This window comes from Hyperoodon ampullatus, assembly GCF_949752795.1.
Source record: "Hyperoodon ampullatus genome assembly, chromosome: 13".
NCBI lineage: Eukaryota > Metazoa > Chordata > Mammalia > Artiodactyla > Ziphiidae > Hyperoodon > Hyperoodon ampullatus.
The window spans coordinates 69,488,815-69,504,478 of NC_136926.1; the positions used below are offsets into that span (position 1 = coordinate 69,488,815).

Genomic DNA, 15,664 nt, shown 5'->3' on the forward strand with positions numbered 1-15,664 from the left:
ACTATCTAGGTTTGAAAGTACTATATATATTCGAAATATTTCTACAATTTTATTGTAGAGAGGTGACTGAAACCCACTCAGTTTCATAAACTGAAGTTAGTGGGACTTTTTCAAGAGTCAGAGTGCCACGAAATTAAGAGGCAATCAGAATATGGACAATTGAGAAAGAATAATTATTTCCTCACAGTTTCCATCCAGTACTGAACAGTGGTTATATATGTTACAGGTGAAGCAAATGTAAGCCAAAGACACAGAACAGTATACTCTCTTAAATTGCATGTCCTAAAGAACACTAATCTTGGATAGAATTGCCAAATGGAACAACTGAAAATACAGGAGGCCCAGTAAAATTTGAATCCTTTCTAATTGCCTATGAATCTGAGATAAAGAAAATATTGCAAGGGGTTACCGTCTCAACGTACATAGGCATCTCAGTGTACATATCTGTAGGCAACTAGAAATAATTCAAATTTAACTGAACCTCCTTTATTTTTAATTATTAAATCTGGCAATCCTAATTTTGGATCAAGTTTAGAAGTTTGCTATGGACTATTTTAACTTGCCCTTCAAAAGAAAATGAATTCTCTGATTGAAAAGAAACCTCAGCCCAAATTTGATGTTAACAGATAAGTTAACAGATAAGGATTTTTCTTTTCACAGGAGTCAAACTTCAGATGAGGAGAATGACAGTAATTGAGAGAAATGCATGTCACTTTATTTTATTTTTTTTACTATTTAAGATTCCTAGTGAGAAATATAATTGTAATTAAATTTGATCTGATATACATTATCTCACAGGAGGAAGTCATGAAGATAAAATAGATGAATGGCATCCAATGACTTTGAGCCAGTTTAGACAGATTGTTGGCATTAGCCCTTCTCAATTTTCTGCAACACTTAATGATGTTTTAGGCATTTCCTGTTAAGTGAGTGTGGTGAACAAAGTACCTGAAACATTTCTAGAATCCCTACTGGAATAACTAATTATTACAGGCTACATGATTAATTAAGGTGACTTGATAACCTCAGAGAGGCACGGATGGTAGCGGGCATACTTAATCTATTTCCTATTCTATTTCGCTATCCAGTAAGTGAGAGTAAATATGTAATTTGCCTTTAGCTTGGGTTTTTACAAGCAAATCAGCAAAGGCATCTGAAAACTCTACCTTCCTAATTAAAATTCTACTAACGTCTTATACCTTAAGAAGGGCTATATTTTCAAATTATATATATAAGTGAAAGCTTGGCTGATAAAACTCTAACCCTACCATACCTTTGCTAAATAGGCTGCATAAATAAGAACAAAAAATCTTGAAATTTCTTGAGTTTTTGAACCTTATATACAATGAAAATTTCATACATCCCCTCATGTAGTGACAGAATTAGAGAGGTTTGCTATCTCTCCTTATACTTCTGGATTCACCCTTCAAAGAAGTGTAATAGAATAATGGTTTATTGTCAGGATACTCAAGCCACTTGCAAATAAATTTAGACCTCACTAATCATTTACTTTCTCTTACAACGTGTCACTGTTTTAAAAAAGCACTCTTGGAATTCAAATAAAGAAAAACAAAGCTATAGTTCATGTTTACTCTTGAAGTTGGAAGCCCTTAATTAAATTGAGGAAACTGAAGAGGCTTCCTAAATTATTTTCTGATGGCAGGTAGAATCAAAGCTAATATGTGGTGATATGGTAGTATTTTACTTTTATGATGCATTCAATCTTGTGGTCCACATTCTTAAAGCAGGAAAATCTTCAACTTCTGAAAATGTGATTTCATAGTTTATATTTGTATGAAGGATAACACCAGTGAAAATTACTTCAGTTCAATCCTTTTTTCATTGGGGAAGATAAATCACCAATTTCTTTTTGTTGGTAGCTTTTCCTAAAATTTTCAAAATTAGTAATTTCGGTAAAGAGATCTACAAACCCTGCAAAAGCATTGTTATATTGACTTCAACCTTTGAAAACTTAAGTTTGATTGGTGTTGATATTTGGTGAAGCATTATTTAAAAATTAATGTTATTAATTAATTTTTGTATATTTAGAATTGTATTAGATGTTCTGTAAAACATGACTTAAACTCTGTGTTTAGGAGAAAAAGCCATGATTTTCTCTCTAGTTTTGATTTCCCTTAAGTAAAGATAATTAGAGTATCCCAGGGATCTCAAGCTCTAGTCTCCGAGAGGCTCTGCCCACCTACTGTCTAAACATTATCTATCTGAAATGACGTTAAGGCCCTCAGACTAATCCCCAACCCCAGGTTCTAGAACTGACTTTGTCATGGATTAGAAATGTGTGAATCAAGCCACTTAAACTCTCTGGATCTCAGTTTTTCATCTGAACATAGAAAGTGTTAAGCTAGATCAGGGTTTCTTAACTACAAAACTATTGCCATTTGGAACTGGATAATTTTGGGGGGACTGGATAATTTTTTTGTTGTTGGGTTCATCCTGTGTACTGTACGATGTTTAGCAACATCCCTGGCCTTCATCCACTAGACGCCAGTAGTATTTCCCCTCTACCATGTTGTAACAACACAAACTGACTCTAGACATTGCCAAATTTCCCCTTGGGGGGCAAAATCTCCCCAGTTAACAATGACTGAGCTTGATTAGCATTCCCCAAAGGTTGGTCCAAGGTACATGGGTCCCATGAGACTCTCTGAGAAAAAAAGTGTTCCATTGTCAAGTAATCATTGGGAAACTCGTTTGGTACTCACTTCCTTTTGCCAGGTCCTCACCTTCTACCTGAATACTAGAGGATTAGTCTTGAGAGAGCATCTCTGCTCACTCTGTACCCTTGAGTTTGGTGATCTCATCTACTCCCAGGCTTCAAATTCTATCTATATGCCAGCTCCCACATTTATATATCTACCACAGACCTTCTAGCTGCCTCTTTACCATTCATCATAAGATCTCAACCCTGACATATTCAAGACTGAACTTGTGTTCTTGCCCCACTGAGCCTACCTGCCCTTTCACCCTCTCCCTCATCCTAGACATAAGGATATTGCTGAGGCCTGAACCTGACTCCTCCTTTCTTTCCTGCCCCAAGTGCAATCTGCTTTATTCATTTACTTTCAAACTATATTGTGTACGTGTCCTCCTTGCTTGACTGAAGTTGCCACCATCTCAGTTTAAGCTATCATCAACTCTCACCTGGAGAATTTCATATCCTCTTAGCTGGTCTCTACTTTTCCACCACCAACCCCTCTCCACGCAGAGGGAAGAGATGTCTCCTTGGAACAAATCAAGCCTGTCACTTTGCTGAAAACTCTTAAACCATCTGTGATTTTTACCGAGGATAACAGAATGTGATCTACAGGGCTCATGTGAACAAGGTCCTGTTTCTCTCTTCAACCTCATTTTGTGCCATTTCCTTTTTGCTCCCAATGTTCCAGACACACACACAGTCTGCTCTCAGTTCCCTTGTAAAGGAACAAGAACTAACTCCTAGCAACTCTTCATAATTTAGCTTAAATGTCGCTTCTATAATGAGGCCTTTCATGACCTCCCTCCTCTGTCAATGACCTCGTATCACATCCTCATGTTATATCTTTCTACATGAACTCTACTTTTCTTTAAAACACCAACTACAGTGGTAATGTTATATTTATTTGCTTCATGATTTGTTTAATGTAAATCTTGTCCAGTGAATTGTAAGCTCCATGAGATCAATAATTATGCCCCCCCTCTTTTTTGGTAGGGAGCAATCAATAGGCTAATTTGGAAATTATTCTCAGACTACACAATATACAAGGAGACCAAAACATACACATTATTAGGAAATGATATATATGTGGCCCCATAAATACATTCTAATGGTTTCATAGCCTGGCTGTTTTTCCTTCAACACCCTTCCAGAAAAATAGCTCAGAAATGGAACTTTCACAACTCCCTTCTATTGGCTATGCCTTGATCTCAGGTGAGAAGTAACCTGACATTCTGTTCATGTCACAGTGACCCAGATGGGGTACATGTTTCAGGAATGGAAGACAGAACATTTAATATATAGGATTTTTTTTTCTTCTCTGGTCCAACTAGTTGGGCAAGCCTCTGACTGTCTCACAACTGTGTATGTGTCTTATCTCATATTGTTTCTTTTTGCCTACTTGAATCCTCTCATGGTTTTTCCCCCTGCCTCCAGCTTTATTGGAAAATAATTGACATATAACATTGTGTAAGTTTAAGGTGTACAGTGAGCTGATGTGATCCACTTAAATAATCCAGAATGATGACAACCATAGTTAACACCTCCATCATATCATATAATTACCACTTACCCATAGTTTGATCACAACATCATATCCACAGCACCCAATTGGATCTTATTTATGGAATAATTGAATACGTTCTCTGCCATTTCTGCGCTACCTCTCCTGGCAATGCATAGTTCACATTAGCATGTTCAAAATTCTGATATTTGAGGGAAAAATATGTTTTCCACCTTAATTGACCAAGGAACCTTTTTCCCCTATAATGGTGATTAATATTTCATTTTAGGGAACACTGTGCTAGATTATCTGTGAGATCTCTTCCAGCTGATTGACTATTTAGTACCTTATTTCAGGGTGAAATACTTTGAAATATTCAATGCCATATGAATGTCTGTTCAAATTCAAAGGCCTGTGAAATTATGAAGACTTATGTTGAGCTGAAAGTGTTCTAATAACAAAACTGTTATCTGAGAACACTGCAATCATGGGAGGGAAGTTAATTTCCCAACTAGAAGCTTTCATTGGATCTGTTTGTCTCCCCAGAACTGAACTTGTCAATCTTATGTTCACACTGTTTACCTGCCTGTTGATACTGTGTAGCTATTAGGGCTCAGCCATTGTGGCAATGAGACCAGGTTCTCAAGATGGGAGTCAGGACTCCTGGATTTGATACATGGCTTTGTGTTCTATGTGATAGTTAAGCACTCAGAGTACCAGTCTATTCATGAGCCTACTGCAGAATTTTTGAGGGCAAATATGATAAGACACATAAAATACTTTTGAAAGCCTACCAAGTATCATAAAAATTAAAGAACTTATTAGTAGTTACACTAAACCAATTTTCTAATCATTACTAAGGCTTTAGACCCAACAGATTATGAAATCTATGTTTGCTTTTATTAAATTTAGTATAAAAAGGATGAAATCATTTGCGGTGATCAGATATCATGAAAATTAAGTTGGATGGAATGCTCATGTGATATTAAAAAAAATGTGACTCCCGTCTCACTGATTTTTTTTTTTTTTTGCGGTACGCGGGCCCCTCACTGTTGTGGCCTTCTCCCATTGCGGAGCACAGGCTCTGGACGCGCAGGCTTAGCGGCCATGGCTCACAGGCCTAGCCACTCTGTGGCATGTGGGATCCTCCCAGACCAGGGCACGAACCCGTGTCCCCTGCATCGGCAGGCGGACTCTCAACCACTGCGCCACCAGGGAAGCCCCCTTCTCACTGATTTTAATGAAACATATCTAGGTCTTGATTACTCAGACATTGGATACCCACACTCTTAGGCTAACACCAGGAATAGATGAATTAGGATACTGTATTTTTCTTTAATTTGGAAAAATCACATAGAATGAAATGTATTGGGCCGCATCATATCTGTTGAGCACCAACTCTGTGCCAGGGTGTGTGGTCAGTGTGACGCATCCGTTATCTCATGAAATAATCACAGTGCCCCGGAGGAGATTTGTAAGCCTTTGAATTACACCATTCAGCTTCTGAAAGGGGGCAAAGGTCACCTTACCTCTTCTGTAGTCAGGCTATCTCCCAGAACTCTTACCTACACAATCTAGATTTGTGAGTTCTAAACTTTTTCCTAGTTTAGAGCACTCTTTTAATATATTTAGATATATGGTTGATTGTCATTATTTAAAGGTTCTCTATTCATGAATTTACCTACTCTCTAAAATTTTATTTCTAACCCCCAACACCAATAATTATGGTGCTCTTATGATCATCCTTGGACATGTGCAGAGCAGCCAGAAATTTGAGCAGCCCAGTGCTCACAAACTCAGTTGAGCTGGAACAAGGTGGCATTCTGCCTTTATGGTTCAGCTCTCATACCATGGATGTGTCCTTTCAGCACTACATTTAGTACCAATTTTTCACATTTTTGTGGGTTTTTGTTGGTGGTTTCACTGTTTAAAGTTGTCCCTAAATGTGGTGATGAAGTGCTTTCTAGTGTTCCTAAACACTAAAGGCTGATGCGTCTGATGGAGAAAATATGTGTGTTACTTAAGCTTCACTCAGGCATGAATTTATAGCGCTGTTGGCTATGAGTTCAATGTTAATGAATCAACATTACATATTAAACAAGGCACCTTTAAACAGAAACCCACATGAAACAAGGTTGTGCTTTGATTGGTTGATAAAAAGGTAGGCTCCCAGGAACGTGATACTGTGTTTCCTCTAGAAGCAATACTTTGTATTCCCTAATTTAGTATTTGTGATGTCTTTATAGAACACAACTACTGCAAATAACAAGGATCGACTCCATCTAAAGACACCATTGCACTTGACTTTCTTTACTGCCTGTTCAATGTCAGATATTCTGATTAGTCAGCCTTTAAATGGAGATTGGAAAATTAATGAAAGATCTTGAAAACCAAGTTTTAAACTGTTGGAACTTTTATGAGGAAGTCATAAAGGCCTGGAATCAAAGATTTATAATGGGAGCCCTCATGAACCCAACTCTATGAGGCAAATGACATCAATATCTCACTTAATCTAAAGCTCAGCAGAATCCAGAGTCATTATTTTCTAATTTGGAGAATGATATCTTCCTAGGTGGAAAGAAAGAAGAGCAAAAATTTGAAAAATTCCAATTTACGTGGTTTTAAAAAATATTCATACAGTGTTACTGCCAGGTATGACTCAAACTAAGTTTGTCATAAATGGTGAACTGTTAAATTTAAGTTAAGCTAATAAAATCCATGAGATCCCTAATGACCTCCATTGTATGCTCTCACATAAAAGGTTAATTTATTCTAATCAATGAATTTATTAAGAACAGAAAGGGCATATTGAGATACTACTGTAACATGACTTTTTAAATTGTAAGTAAAACTATGACACAGAAAGTTCTAACCTTTCATTACTTGCCTCATTCCTTTGTAATAAATGAAAAAATTACTTCAAGGAAACCTTATTTCTTTCATTTATAATCAGAATCTTTTAACAGAAATTGCTGTGTAAAAACTTGATGGGTTACCTGCCCCTGAGATTCAAGTTATATCGGTAGCAATTTTTTTTTCCCCAACAATATTGAATCAGCAATAATTTGTTTAAATTTAGGTGACTATCTTTTCCAAAAAAAAAAAACCCAGTCATTCTTAGATAACTTGTCAAAAGATAGTGTTTCAATTTTGAGGCAAGTGCTGGGTTATTATATTCACTTACGAAAACAAATTAATTTATCTTTCACATTGAATATTATTTCTAAAAAGTTTGTATCAATAGTTTAGAAGTCCACACCAAAAGTATCCCAAATGATATGGTAGATTATTAATTTAGGCAACATTTTATTTAATGTTTCAGTAGGATAATGATATTATAAGCAATTACACTGTGTCAGATAGTTGCTGAGATAGTTGCTTTGTCTGTATTTTTTCTAATTCTGACAGTAACTACATATGATAAATATTATTATTTCCATTTTATAGGTAAAGGCACTGAGGTACAAAAGGCCTAAAGATTTTGCTCAAGGGGTATAGAAAACTAATATGGGTTGTTAAAGAAACTCATTCAAATTTAAATCTAGGAAAACATCCAAATTCATTGCTTTCTGCTACTTTTTAAATTATTTATAAATAAAACTATATGCTAATATATACATTTTAGAATTTGGTAGCTTGTAATAGTAAATATGACATAAATCAGAATATTTCTAATTGATTAATCACTGAGGGTTTAAAGAGCTATTTAAAGGGTCATTAGTCATTCTTGCTTACATAGCAAATTATCATTCTGTTTTCGCCTAAGTACTGTCTACCATGTGGTACAGTTGCAGCACAGGAAAAATTTATCTTAGGACTTTATGACACTCTTTCCAACCCTGTGGCTGCTTTTAAATGGGATTCATACACCCTTGACAGGTTGAAAATTAAATGTGCTTTATGGATAGCTTCTTAAAAGGAACAGAAAGTATGAGTGATTGGTGTCAAATAGTTTGTCTTTCACAGCATCAAATAAATAGTATTTTCTCAGCCTTCTCTGATTCTTGTCATACTGGAATTCTTATCGTTCAAAGCGGCATGCTTCCTGCCTTCCCCACTTTCTACTCAATACCATAGCTTAATTATATCTTTCCACTGAGGTATAATTCCCATACCATAAATTTACCCTTTCAAAGTGCACAATTCAGTGGTTTTTAGCATATTCACAAGGTTGTGCCACCATCACCACTATCTAGTTTTAGAATATTTTCATCACCCCAAAGGGAAACCCTCTACCCATTAGCAGTCTTTCCCCATTCACTTCTCCCCACCTCCACTGGCAAACACTAATCTACTTTCTGTCTCAGTAGATTTGCCTATTCTGGATATTTCATAGAAGTAGAATTGTACAGTAGGTGGCCTTTTGTGTCTGGCTTCTTTCACTTAGTATATCGTTTTCAAGGTACATGAATTTTGTAGCATGTATCAATACTTCATTCCTTTTTATGACTGGGTGGTATTCTATTGTATGTATATATCACACTTATTTATCCATTCATCAGTTGATGGCTTTGGGGTTTCCCACTTTTGGTGATTCTGAAAAACGTTGCTGTGAATATTCCTATGTAAGTTTCCATGTGAACATTGGTTTCATTTATCTTGGGTAGATAATTTGATCTTTCCTCTCATTTTTCATTGCTTTTTTCCCCAGCTTCAGGAATGCCCAGAACAATAGGAACTCTTTGAATTCTTAACCGAGCTTGATAAGCCATGGCTGTCAGATCTCCCTAAACCTGATCTTCATTTGCCTGTCTTTTCCCAGAGCCACCCATTGGCCAGATGCACCCCCCACATGGCAGCGTCACTCCTCAGAAGAACAGCAACCTGCTTGTGATTATTGTGGTCACCATTGGTGTCATCACAGTGCTGGTGGTGGTGATCGTGGCCGTGATTTGCACCCGGCGTTCTTCAGCCCAGCAGAGAAAGTAGGTAACAGCTAGTTCCCAAGAGATGAAAAGCCACTGCTTGACCTGACTACCATCTTTTTGAGTTAGATTTTTGACGGCTCTCTTCCTGTGTGCTTCCATAATCCACTACGTGTTCCTTATCGCCTCTCCAGAGCTGGGCAAAATCTTGCCTTTGTCCATTCCAGGCCCATAACTTAAGAGGGTGAGGACTAGGCTTGCAGAATTAATAGTAGAATCCACCTGAACACCCACTCTGCATTTCTGTTTGATTTTACTTCTTGAGACCAGATTCTTCCTTTCAAATGAGAGTAGGTATTCCTTAACTAACAGAGAGTGGACTTCACCATGTTCCTACTTATGGCCGTCTCTCTGCAATTATGTATAAAACATTGGAGATGTGTATTCCTCTAAAAGTATTTATGTATCCCTTTTGGCAAGAAGGCCTGTAGGCATTTAATCAATGCTTGTTGCCTGAATGACTAAGTATAGACTCCCAAACTCAATGTAATTATAATACTGTGGAATGTTTAGTTTAGAGGCAGTAGTTAGGATAGACGAGAGATTCCAGAAATTCAAAATGGTTCATATTTCCTGGCTATGGTGGATTTTCAGAAATTAAAAATTTTGAGGGGTTTAAAAATATTTTCATATCATGCAGCTCTAGGTTATAGCACATGCAGAGAAAGATATATCAAAGTACAAAGTTTGGAATGGAAAAGGTTTTTTTGTTTTGTTTTGTTTTGTTTTGCATTACGCGGGCCTCTCACCGTTGTGGCCTCTCCCACTGCGGAGCACAGGCTCCGGATGTGCAGGCCCAGTGGCCATGGCTCACGGGCCCAGCAGCTCCGTGGCATGTGGGATCCTCCCGGACCGGGGCACGAACCTGCATCCCCTGCATCGGCAGGCGGACTCTCAACCACTGCGCCACCAGGGAAGCCCCAGAAAAGGGGTTTTAATTGAGCTTATCCCCTCCCAACAATACCCCATAAACAGCATATTAACCTTGTATCAGCCAGTTGTGGGAATCAGCAATAACCTTCTGGTTATTTTTTGCTTCTCTAGCACTTTTCAAATGTAACATGATATGTCTTTTTCAGCTGTGCTGTTCTCACTGGATTGGCTACAATAGGCTCTTCCCTTAATTTTTGTTTGTTTTTGGCCTGAGGCATGGTGTTTGGCTAGTCTGAGGCATGGGCCCATAGGTGGCTGGTTTGACAACTGTACACCATACACATTGCTGGAGAAAGATTCTCTAGCAAATAATTTTCCCTCTTCTCCTGGTAATACCTCAGCCTTTCTCTCTTTTTAAAAATGCTGTGACCCTATTTGTTGATTTCTAGCATATCTTCCAGCATTTTGAAGTAAGGTATTTAGTAACAGGATACAGGAAGATGTACATACTGAAGAAAGTAACATAGGGTATAGATGCAGTCTTCGCATTTCATTTATTTAGATGACAGGTCAAATTTTATATCCAGCTGCATTCATTTGACTGGACTGTCTTGAAGCTGATGATAGTTGGTGTGCTGGTCCATTGTTTCTGAACAGGGAACCAGACAGAATGAGATTAACAAGGTGGGTCTCCTGTGTAAGCATCTGGGAAGTCATAATCGCCCGCTGAGCTTCTAGAGTGCTGGGCACTTGGTAAGGCTCTGGGGGAAAATCACTGTGATTAAGTCGTTGAACAGTCTCTTGGTCCAGCAATCCCAGGAAAGGGCTCTTGTAAACAAAGAATGGTGAAAAATCAAAGCTGCAGGTCTCTGAGGCAGAGCTGAGAAAGAGTCACAGAAATGGAAGCAGGGAGGGCAGCAATTTCTGGCCTTATTTCATGACAGTTTTAAAAACATGGATGCGTTCACAAAACGAATTGAAATAACTAAACCATCTGTAGTGAGGTGTTTTGTTTTGATCATTTTCATTATTGTTAGAAGAATGTTTAAGGGTTATATTGACTTGATGAATTGAACTCCTGGACCTATGTTGTTTCTCCACAGAGAAAATGCTAGTCTTCTCCATGTGCAAAAGTGGGATGTGGTGCTATTTTGGGAAACTCTCAAATTGTCCTAAATCCCACCCTAAGTACTTTGTTAGAAGCTTGAAGGTTTTATATAGAAAGAGTAGAAGCTGAACGCTGGGTATCACTTGTTTTTAAAATTAGGGAATGATTGAAAGAATAAATCACTCCATGAATGACTGAAAACCCAAAGAAAGTCCATCTATAGCTCCTACACTACTGCCGCTTGGGTTTTTCCTCACCCCACTCCCAAAGTCTCTTAATATTTACTTGGCATATTTTCACAATTGAGCTTCATATATTTTGCTTCAGTAACAGGCCCAATGGCATTCATCCTGATCTCTTTGTTTGTATATGTTAACAGAGAAAAAGGAAAAAAGAAAATCTCTCCTTTAAGATATTTCTGAGTTTTAGTTTAGCTTTTCTTGATTTCATTGAGAGCTCCTCCTGCCCCCATAGCACCACCACTGCACTTTGTAGAACAAATTAAATAATGCAGATGAAAGCAAAATCAGTTCTGATTTGAAACAGAAATAATGTCAATTACAGGGCTCTCAGAAATGGGAGTTTAGTGTAATTAATAAGGTGAAGTAGGAAATATCCGTGTGCTTCTTCAGTATCTCTTTATTTAGGACTGCTGGAGAATGTAAATTGTCTATGTGTTTTACTGGGGGACTTGAATTACATCCACATGGATTTGAAACATACTTTTGTGTACTATCAGTAATACTTCATTCAAGTTAGTGTCTACGCATTTTATTCTGTGATTTATGTAATGAGGTAATGAGCTAGCTTATCTGATTGACTCACATTCTAGTTGGTAAGATTTTCTTTTTATGTTGTAAAATAACTAACAGAAGTTAGAACCCAAGTTCTAGTTCTGATTCTACCACTTCTTTAATTAAATTAATAGTATTTAATTACACCTAAGGGAAGACCTAGTCTCTGAATACCGGTTTCCTCAAATAAGAAATGGGACTAAATACTTTCCTGTCAACCCTCTACCACTAAAATTCTCCACGGACTACTGCTAAATTACAAAATCACATGGTAGCATTTAGCTTCAAATTCACATGAAATAAAAATAACTGCATTTCTTTTTAGCTATTAATTTAAAAATATTTTACCACTTTGAAGAGACTTCCCTTACACATTCTGAATTAGTGAGATTATAGTAGAATATCATAATATTGAAAATTTGTGTTTTAATAAAGCTTAAATTGATGGGGGATTTTAATGCTTTTTAACAGAGTAATAATATTTTCCTGGCCAAAATGTAGAACGTGTATTTTGATAAGTTAGAAGGTATCTACAGATACTAAAGAAAAAAATATTTGACATTGAGACTATCCTGGAAATTCTGGACACATGGTTATCACATGAACACATGGGTAGATGGTCAACAACTTGTCCGAATACATTAAATTTAAATGTGTAAATAAAATTCAAGGTTTACATGGTAAAATCACCAGTTAACTAAGCCTCCTCTTTGATTTGGCGTGTACTCAGCAAGTTTTAAATATCCACACACAATCAAACCTTAACAAAAGTAATTATCTTCAGTACTGAGGATCAAATGTTTCAGCTCAAATGAAATCTATTGTACTTTACTATAGGTCACTTTCACTGATTTTCAAGATTTTAACATTTCATTGGTTTTCAGTATTCACCACACAAGGATTTTAACTGACAACCACTTAAGACGTCAATATATCTTAGTTCCATCTCGGAAAAGGCAGGTTTATTTGAGTATCTAGGACATATTTTCTCTGGCTTTCCAATACAAGTTTTTTGTTTTGTTTTTAGTAGCAGTCAGTAGAGTAAAAATAATCAGTATAGATAATTAGGAGGCTGGAAAGCTTTGGGAAAGATTTGGATGGAGGAAAATTTAAAAAAAAAATAATGACACGTTTTTATCATTCAGTTCAAGTGATTTCTATGTGCTTGGTGTGTGATCTACAAAGTAACAAATCTGATGAATGTTAACTCGAGCTAAAAACCTTTCTGCAATTTCCCACTGACTTACTGATAGTTTAAATGTATCTGTTACGATTTGGTCCCCTCTACTTTTTCAGCTTTCCTCCCTGCCATGCCCCAGTGCATGCTTCTTGCTCCCACAATGCAGAAGCCATGCCTTTTTTCATTCATTTATTAAACTCCCACTGTCTCACTGATCTTTGCATTTCTAGTCCTTAGCATACTTCTTGACACATTTACTATCCCATAAATGTTCACTGAATAAACAAGTGGATACATGTTGTAAAACAATGGGTGATGTTACAGAAAGGAAGTAAAGAGAGTTTGCTCCAGTATCACTGGAGGAAACCAGCGCACACACAGGGAGCATCTGGCCAGGCCAATAAGACAAACAGTGATCAATGCAAGGTGAGTGGTATAGAGAGAGACCAGGGAAATGATTTAGCTATTCTAAGATTACACAGACCTAAAGTGGTCAGGAAGTTTTCCTAAAGAAAACAGGCTTGAAGGGAATCTTAAAGGGTAAGTAGTTTGTAAGTAAAGAGTACTGTGAAAGCATTGTGAGCAGAAGCAAGATCAGATAGATGGGTGGATGGATAGATAGATAGATACATAGATACAGAGATAGATAGATAGATAGATAGATAGATAGATAGATAGATAGATAGATAGATAAAACTAACGAACAAAACCCGCCAGAATTTGATTATGCTCTGGAAGCTTTGCCACAGTATGAGAAAGAGCAAAGAGAGCCGTGGAACATTCCTTGCTTTGCCTTTATTCAAGAATACATGGGTGGGTCTGTATCTTTATTCCTGTCTTACCCCTAGGTTCTTCATGACATTTTTTTTCTCTTAAATTCCATATATATGTGTTAGCATACGGTATTTGTCTTTCTCTTTCTGACTTACTTCACTCTGTATGACAGACTCTAGGTCCATCCACCTCACTGCAGATAACTCAATTTCGTTTCTTTTTATGGCTGAGTAATATTCCATTGTATATACGTGCCACATCTTCTTTATCCATTCATCCGATGATGGACACTTAGGTTGTTTCCATCTCCAGACTATTGTAAATAGAGCTGCAATGAACATTGTGGTACATGACTCTTTTTGAACAGACCTACTAGAGAATGGACTTGAGGATATGGGGAGGGGGAAGGGTAAGCTGTGACAAAGTGAGAGAGAGGCACGGACATATATACACTACCAAATGTAAGGTAGATAGCTAGTGGGAAGCAGCCGCATAGCACAGGGAGGTCAGCTAGGTGCTTTATGACCACCTGGAGGGGTGGGATAGGGAGGGTGGGAGGGAGGGAGATGCAAGAGGGAAGAGATATGGAAACATATGTATATGTATAACTGATTCACTTCGTTATAAAGCAGATACTAACACACCACTTTAAAGCAATTATACTCCAATAAAGATGTAAAATAATAATATAATAATAAAGATACAAAATATATGAAGTGCGAAAGCAAATAAAACTCTTTATTATTAAAAAAAAAAGAATACATGGGTGGGAAGAGACCCTCCTATCCTGCAGCTATTTTTGGAAGCCAAAAGATTACTGGTACCTGTAAGAAAAGGTGTGTGTGGGGGAGGGATAAGCGTGATATATTCTACATCAAATAGAAGAAACAAGCTTTATAATAAAAACAAACAAAACCAAATCATTCACTTAAGACAGTGCTTCTCAAAGTTTCGGTGCATCAGATTCCTCTCAAGGGCTGTTAAAACACAGATTGCTGGGCCTCCTGACCCCCTTCCCAAGTTTCTGATGGGGTGGGGCCTGAGAATGTGCATTTCTAACAGGTTCCCAGGTAATGCCAATGCTGCCAGTCCAAGGACCACACTTTAGGAACCATTGCATGGGGTTCACCTACATTCAAATTTTGAAGATTCCAAATGGTGAGATAGAGGAACTGTGGACCAAAATGGACAGCAGTGATTATGTCAAGGAACCAGCAGATGGACAAAAGGTTGGGGTAACAGCTGTTCCTACAGGTTTTAGGACAAATTTCACACAATTTAGTTATGAGCAAATGTCAGTGTTATTACAACCCTGCTATATGGGCCACTGGGCTACTACCAGCAGGGGAAGGAGGCCTCTCCAAGGCCAAAGCTTTCTCTCTTGATAAGAGACATTATAGAAAGCAGAAGTGGTTAGATGGTCTTTCATAGAATATATACAGAAAGGAAATAAAGTCTGCTAGAGATCTTTAGATTCTTTTTTAAAAATTTTTATTGGGGTATAGTTGATTTACAATGTTGTGTTAGTATCTGCTGTACAGCAAGGTGAATCAGTTTTACATATATCCAGTCTTTTTTAGATTCTCTTCCCATATAGGTCATTACAGAGTATTGAATTGAGTGTTTGCAAAGCAGAAATAGTGTCACAGGTGTAAAAAACAAACTTATGGTTACAAAGGGGGGGATAAATTGGGATTGACATATACACACTACTATATATAAAATAGGCAACTAATAAGGACCTACTGTATAGCACAGAGAACTCTACTCAGTACTCTGTAATGACCTATATG

At 37.3% G+C, this 15,664-nt stretch overlaps 1 protein-coding gene across 1 annotated transcript in view; it reads left to right on the forward strand.

Annotated features, from left to right (window-relative positions):
- DCC (DCC netrin 1 receptor) overlaps positions 1-15,664 on the forward strand; it is a gene marked incomplete at both ends in the record, with an annotated part of 1,188,726 nt that overhangs the window by 1,088,408 nt on the left and 84,654 nt on the right. Inside the window, one exon of the mRNA XM_079717018.1 lies at positions 8,980-9,142. Coding sequence (XP_079573144.1) covers positions 8,980-9,142 — 163 coding nt within the window. The remainder of the gene's footprint in view (positions 1-8,979; positions 9,143-15,664) is intronic.